General features: G+C 47.1%; 1 protein-coding gene across 3 annotated transcripts in view; it reads right to left on the minus strand.

Moving 5' to 3' along the window:
• Positions 1–7016: 7016 nt before the first annotated feature.
• The window catches only part of CAPN6 (calpain 6), an 80891-nt gene continuing 71187 nt past the window's right edge, over positions 7017–16720 (minus strand). For all 3 annotated transcript variants that reach the window (XM_050963756.1, XM_050963757.1, XM_050963758.1), the window contains exons 12-13: positions 10391–10527; positions 7017–8621 (exon numbers count right to left, since the gene is read on the minus strand). In XM_050963756.1, the coding sequence (XP_050819713.1) occupies positions 8439–8621; positions 10391–10527 (320 nt within the window). In that variant the 3' untranslated portion in view covers positions 7017–8438. The remainder of the gene's footprint in view (positions 8622–10390; positions 10528–16720) is intronic.

Here is a 16720-nt window from a genome sequence, read left to right on the forward strand (position 1 = left end):
CGGGTGAGCTAAGGCCAATGGGCAGTGTGAAAGCCGACTCTGAACATCGATTGGCTCCATAGTCTGCTCTCACATACACCAACGTAAAGCCAGCAAAATGGCACTGAAGGCTGTGCAATTTACACCAGCAGGGAACTGACACCCTCCAGCGTGCCTGGACACATTACACCTAGAGCCAGCCAAGAAACAACTTGAGCCAAAGAAAAGCCAGTGGGTCCCGCTCCACATTTCAGCATCCTGGCCCACATGCTCAGCTCAGTGCTGGGGACAGCTGTGCCATTCCTCCTTTGCCCACAATGTGGCACGCTGCAGGCCTCCAGCAAAATGGAAGTGAAGCGGGGGGGTGGGTAGAGGAGGGCAATTTAAGTGGCTGTGTTACATGTCGGCTTGCTGGCAAATGCAGTAGGTCCCAGACAGCAAGCACAGCACACCAGCTATGCTGCTGAATGTAGCAGGGACCACTGCTGGCCATGAAACACAGCTGTACGGTACAGCAGCCTCACAAGGAAACTGCTTTGCCAACCCCTACCTTGCTGGTTTGTGCCAACTTTAGTCCTTGCCCATGATTAGCAGGGCCCAGCTGTATGATGCAAGACTAAAGGGGTGGGTGGGTGGCGATTCGTGCGACCAGTCTAGCAACCATTTTATGAGTGGCGTAAATGTCACACTGCTACCGGGCAGATGCTACCAAGCAGGGTGTTTTTTGTTTGTTTGTAGAGAAAGATGCCAGTACATTATAGAACACAAAAAGTGTGCTGTGGGGTTCGACACCATGCTTCTTTCACCAACAGCAGTTGGTGCTCATGAAAGCTATTACCTCAGCCCCCCACACCCCCACCACTCCGGCCCCTTGTTTTTCATGAACAGCCTGGGACCACCAGGGCTGCAACACCATTGCAAAACGCTAATGCAGGCCTAGATTAGGCTTTTACACCCGTATAGCTACAGTCCACCCCCTCACCCCTGCTCTCCAGGTGATATAGCTACACCTAGCTAACCCCCAAAGTAGCCCAGCACTAGTCTTCTTCCAGTGCCCATGCTATCACCTCGCCAGGGCCCACTTACCTTATGTGGGCCTGGCACCAAACATATTTGTGCCCCCACCCCCCCGCATGGCAGCAACTGGGCATGGTGTGTGTGTGGAGGGAGGGGGGAAGCAGTCACCGGAGCAAGGGACGGAGGGGTGATGGAGCAGAGATGGCTCTGTGCAGCCCGCAGCTGCCATATGTAAACTAGCCATCAGAGGGGCAGTCCACACCACACCTCCCCATATCCCCCCTTATGCCCAGCACTACCCCCATGCCAAATGCCCTCTCGCCCAGAGACTTCCCCACAGAGTTCCTATGCCCAGTGTCCCTCCACCACTGAGACCACTCACTGACTCCTATGCCCAGCACCCCCGCCCCACGACCTACTATGCCCAGTGGCCCCTGCCCAGAGACTCCCCCCCCCCACACACACACACACACTGGTCCCCACAACTGGGCACACCCCTCCCCTGCCCTGCACCCTCCCCCCAACCACCACAAGTGCACAATGCCTCACATGCCTGAGGGAATTGTGCATTTAAAAAAAATTTAAAAATCTGCATGTTTTAAACTTCTGCAAGTGTTATTTGTCAATAAATAAATGTGGAGGCTCCACATGCCAGTGGGGCGCACAGGCCACTCGCTGCATGGAGGTGAGTGGTCATCCTGCAGCCTCCCTCTACCCTGTTTCAAGGACTTGGCAGTGAGGCTACACCAGACCCTGAGACAGTGCAAGGGCTGGACATGCCCTAGAAACACCCTGGGGCCCTGCCCCTCCATACCATCTGCACCAAATGTGGTTAGGCTCAACCTGGCAGCCGGAGCCAAGTGCAGAAGGGCTTAGTGTGGGTGGAACCAAATTGGGCAGGTGGGGGGACGGGGGCTATGTGGACAGCTCAGTGGGGGAATCTAGCGGCACAGGGGCTTGTGGTATCCAGATTTCAGCCAGGCAGTTGTGCACTTGCAGAAATGGGTGGGGGCAGTGGCATATGACCCTGTGTAAACCCCCCCCCATTGCCGCTATTTGGGGCAGACAATGCTCCCCCAAATGCCCCCAAGAGCATCCCCAGCGTGTGCCCCCCCCCACCGGCGTCCCTTTTTTTCTCCATCACTTTCTGCAGGGAAGTAAAGACATCTGACTGGGAGTACCCTACACAGACCCTCCCCCCCCGGCACTGCCCAACAGACACAACCCTCCCCAACTGCCCAGGGCCACCCCACAGATTCCTCCAGAGACCCCACTTCTCCTTGCCTTAACCGCCCCCCCTCCCCAGCCATACTCACTACCGCCCCCCCCCCCCCACACACACTGGGAGGTGACCATGTTTGCTGGGCTGAGGGAGCAGATTGCTCCAGCCCCTTGGGAGCAGCACGCTCAGCCAGGCCAGAGTGGGAGCGGGGACCGGGCTGGTCCCTGCACTGGTCCCAGGTGGCTCAGCCATGGGCAGGCGAGTGGGACCCCGCAGGTGACAGCCAGCAGAGACTGCTCGGCCATGGAGCCGGCCTAGGGAGTGGGACAGGACCCTCCCACCCCCGGACATGACCCTGCCCCACCCCCAAGAGCCTGCCCAGCCCAACTGTGCCCACTGGCCCCCATGCCCAGGGGGCAGGACCGGGGGGAGGGGGAACGAGGGGACAAAGAAGAGCAAGCTGTGGGTGGGGTCTTGGGGCAGAGCTAGAGGTGGGAAAAGAGGGACATGGTCTGGGCACTGGTGCCCCTTCGAGTGTGGGCTGGCATCATGGTGCCACTGGCATCACTGTAAACCCAGTATTGCACCTTGCAGGGCAGTAGGGTGACCAGAGGTCCCAATTTTATAGGGACAGGCCTGAGAGTTGGCTTTTTTTTTATATAGGCGCCTATTAGCTCGCCCCGCCCCCCCGGGTGACTTTTCACTCGTGCTGTCTGGTCACCATGCCAAGGGCAGACGGGCTCCTGGTGGCGGAGGGGCCATGTCTGCAGTGAAGTGCAAGGTACCGTTTTAAGTATAGAAAAAGCCCTAAATCTTCTTAAATAAGTTTCTCAGCAACCCAGCTGTAGAGCAGCAGTGCCACCCACTGGGACTGTGGATTCATTACAACTGTATTAGGGAAAAGGCCACCTTAAAGCTTCCTCAGGCAGCTCCAGTAACTGCCTGGCCACTAGCCCGTACGCACTTTGAGAGCTAGGCCTGGCTTAATTTGCATTGTCCAAGACCAGGCACATCACCGGCGCTTCACAACTAATGACACTATTTGGCCAGATCTATTGAGAAAGTAATTGTTGCCATCGGGATGGGGGGAGGAGGGGAGCTCTGCTGTAATAATGTGAGGTGTTGGGCCACTCCTAGGGAGGCCCTGTGGAAAAATGTGATGGGTTGGTTAAATTAGCATGCCAGCATTAGGATAGCCCATCCAGAGTCAGTGGAGTGCAGACTGTCCCTGCCTACCCCAGGCCAGGATAAAAATCAGTGAGGCTTGTATGGTCACAAAGAAACAAGGCAGGTATGTACGTGCGGGAGGAATTGCCATGTTTTGAACCAAGAAATTCAGCCAGGACCATACACGAGATCTCAAAGCACTTTATAAAGGAGCTAAGGCACATTATCACCATTTTACAGATGGTAAAACTGAGGCACAGAGCAGTGAAATGACTTGCCCAAGGTTACCCAGGAGGCCAGTGGAAAAGCCAGTAATAGACTCCCTGGCTTCTGAGGCCCAAGACAGTGCACTATCCCTTGGCCAACACTGGCTAGTTGTGGAAAGCCATAGGACAGGGGTCAGCCACCTTTGGTAAGCTCCTGGCGGGCCAGGCCGGTTTTTTCCCTGTTGCATCTGCAGTTTTGGCCGATCAGTTCCCACTGGCCACAATTCGCTGTCCCAGGCCAACGCAGCTGCTGCCTGTCTTTTCAGTAAAGCAATTTAATACCTTTGATCAAGCTGCATCTTCCTCACTCTGGCAATAGACAAAGCTGAGCCTACAAAGTGGCAGAGATGGGAAACGAGCAGAGAGACAGCCTAGACCTATCCACGTGCATGGAGAAAGGTGATGCAGTCATATAGTATAAGGGTGCGTACGGGATTGCAGGGACTACTGGCTTGAGCATGGGGCAGGGAAGCAGGAGCTCAAATTTCTGTTCTACCACTTATGTACTATGTGACCTTGTGCAAGTCACACGGGCCATCTGGGCCTCTGCTGTACAATGGTGATAACAAGCTTTACCAACTTGTGCTTTGACAGCCTCTAATGAAAGACTCCATAAAAGTGGAAATTGTCGTTGTGGACACTTATCTCATCCACCCCAAACAGCCCTTTGCCAAAAATGGCATGGGCACAAGTCAGCGAGGGCTGGAGTTTATTTTCCCCAGAGCTCTGCTTGCTTCATTTGCCACATGCCCTAGCGCAGGCTGGAGCTCCAGCTTATGCACACCTGGGGTTCTGCCGTATTCAACACAGATCAGATCTTGTTTCAGTTATAACCTGCTCACAAGGGTCTCTTGTTGCCCCTGAAATGGTCTGTGCTGCTGAGCCCACAGACCTGGGAACAGTCTGACATGGTGCCAAGTTTCTTTTTGCAAATTCTTCTTTAAATTATGTTTTCTTTCCATGGATGCAGAACTGGCACTAGATGGAGGCACGTGTGTGTGTTGTATCATTTCTAGTGGATATTTGCTAGCTCGGCTGCTAAGGCAATTGTCTTTCCTACAAGACAGAGAGCCCTCTGGGGTGATGGCATCAGGGATTGGGGCAGATGTTCCTGTGATGGACAAAGTCAAGTGTGGAAAACATTTCCTTTCCGAAGTCCAGTTTACCATAAGGCAAGTTGAAGGTTGCCTTTGCTGGCTCCAGTTAGAATGACACTGAGAACAAAGTACCAATAAAGATAAAAATGTTTATTTTACATCATGTGACTGTATTTCGAAGACATAGAAGTGCCATTTCTGCAAAATGCTTTTTGAGCATGAAAAACAGCAGTGCAAGAGTTGAACGTTTCTTCCAGCAGGGATAATCCCAACTGAGGATTTGGCACAATGGTGATATGTACAATTGATCACACTGATCTCATTTAAACACCCACCTTTTCAAAAGTGGCCTCTAATTTGGGGTGCTGGGCATCCACAGGTCCCACTGGAGTTGCTCAGCACCTCTGAAAAATTAGGTCCATAGTGGTCTAGGGCCTGCTTCAAAGCCAACTGAAGGTCTCTTTCCATTGACTTCAGTGGGCTTGGATTCAAGCCTTTAGAGAGCAGAAAGGCTACAGGAAGCTGCATCTGAGAATCTAGCTTTGATCTGGCCAGGTGCAAGCCAGAGCATCAGTATTGGAGGGAACAGCTATGTTGGAAAGGGTTCGTACCAGCATTTTCCCCAGGAGTTAGGAGGAAAAGCAAATGTTAGAAGAACAGAGATGTAATGATCGCGAGACTACCAGGTGGGAAGTATTATAAACACAAGAACAAGAGGGTGACGAGTAATGACAGGGAAGCAAATTTAAAACAGACAAAAGGAATATATCTTAACATAATATGTAGTTAGCTTGGGGAACTCACTACCACAGCATATTACTGAGCAACCAGCTTTAGTTTCAAACACTTTCCCATAAATAAGAACAGCAATTGATGCGACACCAGGAAAGTAAAGTCACAAGGACATTCAGTTCTCATGCTTCACGGAATAAGCCGTTCTCTGGCTGGGGTCTGGGAGAAACCTCCAGTGGCATAGGAGGAAATCACAGGGGAAAACTGAGTGAGGAGGAAGGAACCGTGAAGCTATACACAATACTTTCTAGCACAGGTAAACTACACTAGAGAGCACAATAAATGTCATACTAGGTTCAATTTTGTCTTAGAAAACGTAGGGGGCTGTATTAGGCCAGGCCTTCAGCTGATGTCAATCAATGCATCTACACTGAAGCCAATGATGCTATGGTGACTGAGGATCTGGCCCATTTTCTCCAAGGGGCTGGGAGCTTGAGGTCACAGTATTTAAGAGGGAATGAAGACTACTTGGAATATTTGTCAAAGCTTTGAACGGGATTCAGCCACAAGACAAATACATGGGTATCGAATGGCTAAACCCCACTACCCCTATTACCCAGGAGGGGAGACAGGACAGTGCTAGTAGTGAAGATATATTCATAGCAAGAAAGTGTGTGCACTCAGATGCAACTAAAGGGGAAAAACATGGTTTAAGCAGCAGCGCCTGGAAACTGGTAGCACTGAATGCTGTAAACAGATCCAGTGCATTGAATCCTGGGAGGGCACCATTATCTTCTACAAGTCAAATTAGAAAAAATGAGACACATCTACATGCTAGCTGTACTGCACTGACCTGGTGAGACTATATGGACAGGACAGCATGGTTGATCCTCTGCTCTCTTTCTGTACTTACCTAATTATAGTATACAGGATGGCCTGATTCTCCTGTTGCTTACACTAGTGTAGATCAAGAGTAAACTCCACTGAAGCCAGTAGAGTTACAATGGTATAAGATAGCGGGTGAGAAGAATCAGGCCCAACATAGGCAAGCAGTTCCTAATGCAGAGTCAGGATACTGTGTAGTGTCTGCACGGTGGCCGCTGTCACTGATGCTCGTCAGGGCCTGAGCTTTATGGGAAAGTTTAACTTTAGACGTGCAATCAAAACAAAAGTTAAAAGCACCAAATTACAGACAATAGAAATATCCAAGCATGCAGTTCTGAGCTGACACATGCAATCACCATGCAAAACAGTTTTGGCACAACATTTATGGCCTAAGCTGGATGTAAGTATTTCACACACAAAACCAAAGTGATGGTTCCCAACTGGTTCAGTATCATTCGTGTGTTTCCATACCTACTTCAGGACACCAGTGAAATCATGGTCACACAGCAGAGGTGGGTCTAAAATGCGTGAACAAGTGTTCAGAATGTTTTGCAAAAAACCAGTCATGTAATTTTGTTCTGGACCATTTTGCAAGCTATTAAATTCCACAAGAATGCCTGGTTTAGCCTCCAGCTGAGTGCAAAATTCAAATTTTCTGAAAATGCAACCTGAAACTTTGAGCTTCATGCTCAAGCTCTGAATTTGCAACAGCAATAAAAGAAGTCAAAGGCTGAGGGTTGGGATTTCATTGTGAAATTATTCTACACCTGGAATCGCTACCTTTTGACAATATGGCTTGATTCTGCCCTGGGGAACCCCACCATTGTGCTATATGCACAGGTTGAAAGGAAGCGTGTGCCTTGGGTTGCTCTGTGGGAAAACTTAGTCAGTGCCTGCCCTACATTATATTTGGTTGACACAAGGATTTACTAGTGCTCAGTGTATTCAAAACTCAGGGGAATGCAATCAAGTAACCAACCCCCAATGACTCTGCCTTTCATTCATATCCTTCCCAGCAGCTGGGAGGATTGTGTCTTCCTCAATTCAATTTGTCATCATGCACATCCTCATTTGTGTGGGTGACGTGAATTTCATGTTTAATAACAATGATATTCCTCTCTCAAAGTATCTCATTTATTAGAGCACTGCTGCTCTGCAAACAGAATCTCATTACTAAAAGTCTGTACTAGATCCAAGTCACTGCTGAATTTCCAGGTGTCTTCCTGTGGTCAGAAACCTGCCCTTGTGAGCTCAGCTGGCTCAGGAAAAAGGAATATGGGGTCTAATCCAGCAGCCCTTATGCAGGCAAAACTCCCATTGGCTACAATGTCTGAGTAAGGACTGCAGGATTTGGGTCTATCATTTTAACGTTGGGATTTTTTTCCCCCACCAGGTTCCCACTCCTATGCATTATGAGTGACTGCTCCAATTGTTCTAGGAATGATGTTTCAGCTGAGGCATAGTCATGTATGATTAGTAGTAATAATTGTGCTGTTAATACAAATTATCATAGGATTAAATGAAAATAACTCATTTCAACCAACCGCAGCCCAGACAAATCCGTCACAAGCAACAGGGTGCTGGTAAATATTTCAAAGGCTGAGCATGGATTTAGTCATGGGGCCAGCTCCTGCACTCCATCCCCCCCACCTGTGCACCATGGACATTAGCACCTTTCCTGCCTGGCGCTGCTCCTGTTGCCCTGAAATAGACAATAACAAAAATACTGCGCTGTAGGATTGTGCGCCTCAATCTACTGCAATGTCACCCCCAGCTGGAACGGATGAGGAGGTGGCTGTTTGGTAGCGAGTGCTGTCACTGAATTTTAGAGTGGCCCATCTCCTGCCATAGTTGCTGCATTATATATTTTTTCGTTTAAAAAACAAACAAACAAACAAACAAACAAACAAAAAACCACCTCACCCCTCCCCTGCACACATCCACCCCATGGTCAGACCGAGCAAGAGAGAGCTTTCTGGAAACCTTTGCTCCCAAGTCCTTCACACTGAAAGCACAGACAAGCATTCTTGCTGAGAGGCGACAGCTTTGTCTGGGTCTGCGGGGCTCTGGTATTCATAGCTCCATGAGGTCATCACTGGAAACAATCTTGACGGTGATGTGACCTGGCATTTCGTCTGCTTCTCGGCTACCTTTTCCGCGAAGCTGGAGAGTCTGCGGTTCTCTGGGGTCACCGGGGAGTGCTGCCAGCAGCACTTGTCCAAGGAACTGGTCACACAAGACATTGCTATTCCAGACCTAGACATACAATTACAAGGGAACAGAAATAACTGCAGCCCAGCCAGTGCTTCCCTGTCACACACCACTGAAAAGGGTCATTCATGGTGGATAAGGGGCACCCACATTAACCTCCTGGAGCAGGAGTGGGGAATGAGCGGGGTCTAAATTTGGCTAATTACCTAGAGCCTGAAGGCTGTTCCTGACTTGTCTAGTTATTTACATACACTATTAAAATAAAGAGATGAAAACACAACCCCCAGCATTTTGCTTGGCCTCATATGTAACCTAGAAAAGGAAAAGAAAGTGCCTGTTTGGTTTCATCACCAATCCAGACCAGCATCTAATCAGCTTGTTGTCTCTTCTCTACAGCCCAGTCCTGGCTCCAGGCCACTTGCATTTTACTCAGCTACCTATGGCCATAAGGGCTGTTCCTGCCAGGGAGTCTTGGCCAGTCTCCTTTGGCCTAGCCACACCTTCTCCACTAGAGGAGGAGGCACCTCTATGCAGCTCTGCCACCACCATATGGGGGAATCCTCCATTGCCAATGTAAGTGCTTTTAAGGCTGGTTTGTGTTGCCAAAGTGGCACATGGCAGTCTTCACTGGGCCATGCATCTGGCTCGGCCTGTGAAGCAGTGTAATTCTGAATGTTTTTCTCTATTTTTGCCTCAGTCAACCTGGAAAAGTGGGAGTTTGTGTGGAGTGTCATGGAGGTGCTGGGGGTTGTGTTAGCCTGATCCCCAGAAGGCTTATCATTCTGTTAGTGACTTGTCCCTAGGGTAAATCCTGCCCATACTGATTAGGAAACAGAGACCCCTTCCATCAGCTGTGTTATTAGGTTATATTCATACCCAGACTATATTCTGAGGGCTGTGAAATACCTGCTTTCTCAGCCTCCTTTTGCTCATAGTGGACTGAGCAGATCCCTTTCAGCTCAGAGGAGAATTGTGCCAGAGGAATTCTAGATATACTGTAGTGAACAGTCAGAAATGTTCACAGTTTGTAAACTGCTCTTACAGAACTACAAGGCTAGCTTCCCCCTCTGGCATTCCTTTCTAACAGCAGTGGATTGAGTTATGGATTATTCTTAAAATCCTATAGAAGCACTGAACCAACCAAGGAGGAGGAAAAGAATTCAAGTTTTTTACATTCTTATGGTACTAGGCAACTATCAATTGGAACAGATTTCAGTGAGGGCATGCTCCCATAACTGCACTGGCATAACTTCCTCTAAGCACTGATACTCCTCTTACTTAGAGGCTGACATGTGGTTTAGCTGATACAGACCACACGTCTGAGTCAAGAGATTCTGTTCTTGGCTGTGCCATTAATTCAGTGAGTGACTTTGGGCAAATCCCTTCATTTTTCTATGCCACAGTTCCCTCAGCTATAAAATAGGGATGAAGGAGTTTAACCACCTAAAGCAGTTTACAAATGAAGAGTGCTATGTAACGTCAGGGTATTATTAATGGTTACTATTTTGGGAGGTGGATATAAGAGAATCAATATAAATTGAATTGCTCCAGCCATTGGGCCGTTAAGGAGAAGCAGTAATTCTCGTATTCCTCTGCATCAGCAGCCCCAATTCTGGGTATTGATCTTGTGAAGGGGCAGTTAACATATGTCAGACCTTTAGCCCATCAATGTCACGTTTGTTTAAATCCCACTGCTGCTTTGCATTGCTGAATAAACTGCACATGGACCTGGCTGTTTTCCCTGCTGTAACATTCCTCTGGTTGCCTGTGGGAGCACGTACATTGCTGCAAGGCGCTGGGATTTCCTTCCTTACCTGGACAATTATGGGACGCTTGATGTTCTTTCTGTAGAAAAGTGCTTGTGTGTCAAAAATGGCACTGACGGTGTCTTGCTGGACAGCAGAGCGAACTTTTTGATTCTCACACTTGATAATCAGGTAGGGATCTGCCCCTGAAACAGAGTCAGCAGAGTTTATTAGTCCCACTGGACTAGCTGAGAAACTGATTCCAAGTCAGAAACACCAGAGAGAGTCAGAGGAACAAGTGCCAACTACTCATGGAGGCATCATTGATGGGACCAAGAAGAGGTGGCTGACTTGGAGTCAGGAGAGGGCGAGAGAGCACAGGTTTGCAAATTCCTGATCCTGCCCCTGGCTCACTGTATGATAGTAAGAGAGTCATTTAGCTTCCCTGTGCTCCGCTACGAAGGCTGGATCCCTCTAGCTCTTGGACACTCTCTCCTTTAAGAAAACAGTTAGGAATGTCTGGAAGAGGCAACTGCTGAGAAATTGTGCATCACTTAATTCATCTCTGTCAATAGCACCCAGGAACGTTGTATAACAGGGTAAGATGGGTGGAGGAAAGGTGCAGTACTTTTCCTAACTGGATGAGTACACGGCTCGATCTGAGTCTGGCCAGTGGTAACAGCTAATTCATGGTGGGCACAGGTTGCAAAGGATCAGTGTAGTCACTCCCATACTTACATTATATCATAATTTGCATAGCCATTACCAGGCCAGTAATATGACAACTTACAGTGAGTGACAGCAGTTAGCCCCTTGGCGGAAGGAGGGGCATGAAGATGAAAAGCAATAGGAGGAAAAAGGTCACCCAAAGCTTCCCAAAGCATAACAAAGGTGTGCTCAGAAGTGCTAAGGGGAAGGTCAGAGTTGGTTATTATAGTATATGAATCATCCTTAAATAATCAGGGGCATGTGAAGGAGTCATAAGAGCATCGGCAGTCCGAGTTCCCATAGAGAGGCCAAGCCAGCTTGACCTTTACCTCTTGTCCAAGTACGAGCCCAGCCTTTCTGTTTCTTTTATAAAAGAGTGGCAGCCATTTTTGACCCTAGCTCCAATACTATGGGTATAACATTATACCCACATATCCACCATCACCACCCTTTTCCCAGCACTGCCCCTCCAGCCCCGGGTCAATGCAGAAGACAAAGAGGGGAAGTGGTAGAGATTTGGAGTCCTTCTAAATGGAACGATACATAACATATACACAGCGCGGAGAAAAGACAGAAGCTGAGGTTATTTTACACCTTCCGCAGTGACAGGCATAACTGGCTGATTATTTATTTTTATGCTCACAACCAACAATAGGCCTGTCTCAAAGAACAGCCTGTATTTAAAAGGCAGGACTGATGCTTTGAGAAACAAGCTGACAAAAAGGATTCCGGAGACTTAAGCAATGAGTCTCATCACAGCCATGTGTGGTGACTAACCGCTCTCTGCTCAGTGTAGGAGACTGGGTCAGAGGAATTGGTGCAAAGCGGATGTAGGAGGAGGGAAATTAATGCTGCTGTCGCAATCTCTGCCCTGCCCTATTCCATTAGGAGACAGGCACAGGTTGCATACAAAGAAAGCCACTATTGCACATCCTTGTGCATTCCCTGCAGCTGGAAGCTGTTTGCCATGGTCATGCTTCTCTTCAACTAGCATCCTGCCAACATATTTTAGGAAGAACCACCCTTCTGCCCCGTATCTCTGAATGTCCAGGAAAAGTCCCTCCCCCTTTGCCTTTTGCCAGAGATCAGAAGATCATTTTTTAATCTCACTTTGGTTAACATAGTAACTGCAAAATGAACGTAAGAGCCTGGTTATCATGAGAAATCCTAGGGAAGCTCAAAGTAAATCAAAGGTAAGCTGCATAAGATCAGGGCTAATCTGAGGTCTGGGTAACAGCCTCGCGAGAGGGGATACAGCCTTGTAGTTAGAGATGCATTAAAACAAGCAAGTACAATTCTCACATTATTAAAGGTCATTTGTGTTTCCAAAATCCAATGCTTGATCTCTTAACAATACCCCCTAGCTCTTATATAGTGCTGATAGTAGACCTCAAAGTGCTTTACAAAGGAGATCATTAGCATTAACTCCACTTTAACAATAGGGAAATGAGGTGCAGAGGGGGGAAGCAACTCACCCACTGACACCAAGCAGAGCAGTGGATAGAACCCAAGCTCCTGAGTCCTAGTCCAGAGCTCTAGCCACTAGACCATACTGCCTTCACCTTTCATTTCTTCCCTCCTCCCCACACCATGGTCTGTTTGACAAACTCTCCCTCTCTAGCTTCCTCCCGACTTACACACCAGACCGTTTTTAAAGTAAAAGTGTGAGGCCCCTCAGTACCTCTCTAGATATTAAGGCACAAAGTTTATGTGTATAAAAGTAGCCATCAAACTCTATATGAAAGCACCAAAATAGATAGTCAAGAGGTGCTAATTCCCACCAAAGACAATGAAAACCAGCCCTCAAAATCCCCCAAATCATTTTCATGTAGGTCTCTACACACAAAGTTAGAAGTCTAATGTTAAACATCCAAGTTGGAAAGAGCTGACCTACACCCTCTTTGGTATTAGGACCAGAGCTGGTCAAGAATTTTTCTACAGAACAGTTTCCCCATCAGAAAATGCAGGGTTGTCAAACTGGAACATTTCACAGGAACATGTTCATTTATGACACCATTGTCTACAAGGAAGTGTCCTAACAAATCATTTAGATTCTCATTTTATTTTAATAATTTCAAAACATTTGGTTTTGATAAGGTAAAAACATTTATTTTGGCATCACTGTTTCAATTCTTTTTGTTTCTACTTTTATATTAAATATATAATATTAATGTAAATATAATTTTTCAACATGCAGCAGAATTTCATTACTAGATGATCTCTCAATTGGAATAACATCCATTTGCATATTGACAGTTCTCTGCTCCAAAAGAGGTTGTTTGCGGTTTTTGGACAAAGAACCAGGTGTAACTTCCTTGTAGCCACGAAATTTAAAGTGACTGTAGTTCTTTAATAACTGATATTACATATTATTTCTCTCAAGTGTGTCTACTTGGTCACAAGGACAGACACCAACATCTCACACAAACAAACAAGCTAACAGCTAAGTGCTTCTGAAAGAGCAAGAACCATTGATATTTAAGAGAAAGGAACAGACTTGCCCATATTCTGTACTCTGGCTACCCATAGAATAGGACTGTTGCCCTGACAACACATAGCACTTACAGATTACTGCAGCAGGTAGCAATTTATTGGGCTTTTTTGGTAGACTATTATTTCTGTGTCATTGAGTGTGTTGATTTAGCCTTTGAGACACATGCTTACGGTCTGTTACAAGTAACACCAGAGCCCACTCTGAGTCAAAAACATTTTGAAAACTGTTCTGAATAAAATGGGGTCTTTTCACAAAATGGTGTCAACTACTGTGGCCTTAGGCAAATAGCAAAGCACAACGCTAGAGCAGATTGTTAATAGCAATGTGGCAAGCGACAGGCACAGAGAAGCGACAGAAGGGAGAGTACACAGAATTCTCACAGTTAACGGGCATATCTGTATTGCAGCAGAGAGCTGTTAACCCAGATGATTTAATTGATCAAAAGAAATAAAAAGGCTAACATTTTAATAAATTTAATTAAACCTGCTCAGGAGTTGGTAGAAAGAAAGAGAGATAGCTAGATTCATTCATTCATTCATTCTTTCCTGGCTGGAATGCTGAACTTTCAGTTACTGTAAGAAACATGGTACAATCTTTAGAAGAAACATGGCTCAAAAGAGATGTGATGCCTAAAGATCTGAGACAAGACAAAAGTTTTTCTCAGTGGTTTTGAAGGGCTTGATTCGCTATTGCCCAGCTATTTGTGCAAAGCGAGGCGTAACAGCTACTGAATCAGAACAGCAGCATTTCATACCCACGTTGTACAGGAATCAGTAACTACACAGGTGCCAGGTGGTAAAGAACCAAGCTCGCTAGTCTGCAAGTTCAGTTCTCAACGTGACACCAGGACAGCAGCTCTATCACAGTCCCATGGCCGTGAGACAGAGGGGACATGGTAATTTAAGGAAAGGATAACACAGGGACAAAAACAAAGCCAAAATCATGAGCGAGAGCCAAAAGCTAGTAAGAACATAGCCCCAAGAAAAGTAGTGATCTAGATGACAACTTTACTAAGCCACAATGAGATCTGATCAGAGTTAGCCTGATGGTGCAGGCAGCCCATTGCTTTATGGATAACTGACTCTAGACAAGAACATTCACAATAAGTTGCTATTGTACAAGGCAGGGCCGGCTCCAGGCCACAGCACGCCAAGCGCGTGCTTGGGGCGGCACGCTGCGGGGGGCGCTCTGCCGGTTGCTGGGAGGGCGGCAGGCGGCTCCGGTGGACCTCCCGCAGACACGCCTGCGGCAGCTCCACCAGAGCTGCGGGACCATCAGACCCTCCGCAGGAACGCCTGCGGCAGGTCCACCAGAGCCTCGGGACCGGCGAGCGGCAGAGCGCCCCCCGCGGCGTGCCGCCGTGCTTGGGGCGGCGAAATTGCTAGAGCCGGCCCTGGTACAAGGCAAAGGCTTTCAAGATTATTTGGAAAAAGTGTTCTGCAATTCAGATCTTGAGGTCCTTACTGAGCCTGTACTCAAGTCCTTATTCAGCAAAACCCCTCGACTGAATAAAAACTGACCAAAGACATCGAGACATGGCAGTTTGTTATTAAACTAATGAAGTGTCCTGAAGATTATAGTTACTTGGATTGTAAGCAGTTTTCAGCAGGGACCATTGTTTGGTTCTCTGTTTGTACAGCACCTAGCGTAGTCAGGCCCTGGTCTATAAGCGTGAGGGCTAGGCACTACTCCAAAATAAATAATAGAGGAGGGTGCTTATAGTAGTATTAGAAATTGGGCAGGAACTGCAAGTTTTCAAGCTGGCTCTGGGTTTTCTCTCCCCCCTCACAGGATGTTTACAAGGTATTTCCTGCGCCCTCACTTTTCCTGCTTATCAAACAGCCATTAGTGACAAGTATTAAAATACCACGTGGAAAGAGAGGGAGCAGTTAAAAGAATTAAACATAGGAATCCAACATGAAGTTACAGGGGCAATATTTTAGAAAACTTGGTGAAGGGCTATTTGGTTTTAGAGATTAGCTGTGATGAAAAGACTATGACAGACAGTAGCTGTGATGATCTTAAAATAGACTTGGAAGGAAGTAAGAAAAGCCAAAGCAAACATCCCTTCTTCATCCCCTTGCAAGTCTACCGCCATAATTGGCTTAATGGTAATTGGCTAAAGCTCAGAATGTGTTCACTCAAAACTGGATACTTTCAAGAAAAGCGGAAAATATGCTAATGTGTCTCTGACATCTGAGCGACCAGACTCATAGCTTAACCTTGTCAACAGCAAACAAACAATCTATTAATTGGCCAGGACAGGTCATCTACAGTAGCAGCAAGCGGCGCCTTCAGAGCAAGTATTTTAAAAACAAACCAACTAAACAACGTTATGGTGGCAGGAAGCAACATTGTCACAATAACCAGAACAAGAGCCATGCTGCAGCATGTGTTTGCCATGGACAGAGGTCTCTTCAGCTCCAATTTTTGAGTAGTTTGGTCAGATATATGTCCACAGAATGGCTCTTTCAGATATTACAGATAGGCTTTAAGTGGTGAATTGTGTATCCAAATCTAAACTTCCACCAGATTCAAGGCTCTTCAAATCAGACATTCCAGTTCAGGCCCCTCTGTATAGGATACTATTGTGTGGTAACCAGCCTCTTACTTGACTGCTTATCCCAGGTCACAATTTACAGATATCCAATGTGATAACATTACAGCAGAGACCGAGTCAGCAATTCAGTGAGCTGGAAAGAACTACAGGATCCTGTCTGTGTCCAAAAGGCTAAAAAAAATAAATAAATTCCCAATTATATTACCACAAAGTCCTGTCTCTTCTCTACCACAAGGGATGGGAGAGATGCCTTATACAGAACTGATCCTGGCAGTTCCACAACAGACAGCGTAGCTGATGGACGATGGAAGCTAAGGGCAAGAAAGGAGGAAGTTAGGTTTAGAAGTAGGAGTGGACAGATGTGGGAAGAATGAGGAGCTCACATTCGGAGTCAGCAAACATTCACATTTACACATACAAAATGTTGATGGGGTGAAAGCAATCAAGAGGCTCTTCTTGTAAGGCAAGGTCTCAATGAGCTTGCCACCAGGAAGCTAATCGCTATGTGAGACTGAATTAACCTTAGACAATGTGTCTAGTGCTTTGGGCACAACAGGCTTTCTCTGAGCACCTCTTCATGTTGCACTTATTTTCCTTCCGAGCAAACATACTGAATGTACCTAACACGAGGGAAAAC

Source organism: Gopherus flavomarginatus, chromosome 8 (assembly GCF_025201925.1).
Source record: "Gopherus flavomarginatus isolate rGopFla2 chromosome 8, rGopFla2.mat.asm, whole genome shotgun sequence".
Lineage (NCBI taxonomy): Eukaryota > Metazoa > Chordata > Testudines > Testudinidae > Gopherus > Gopherus flavomarginatus.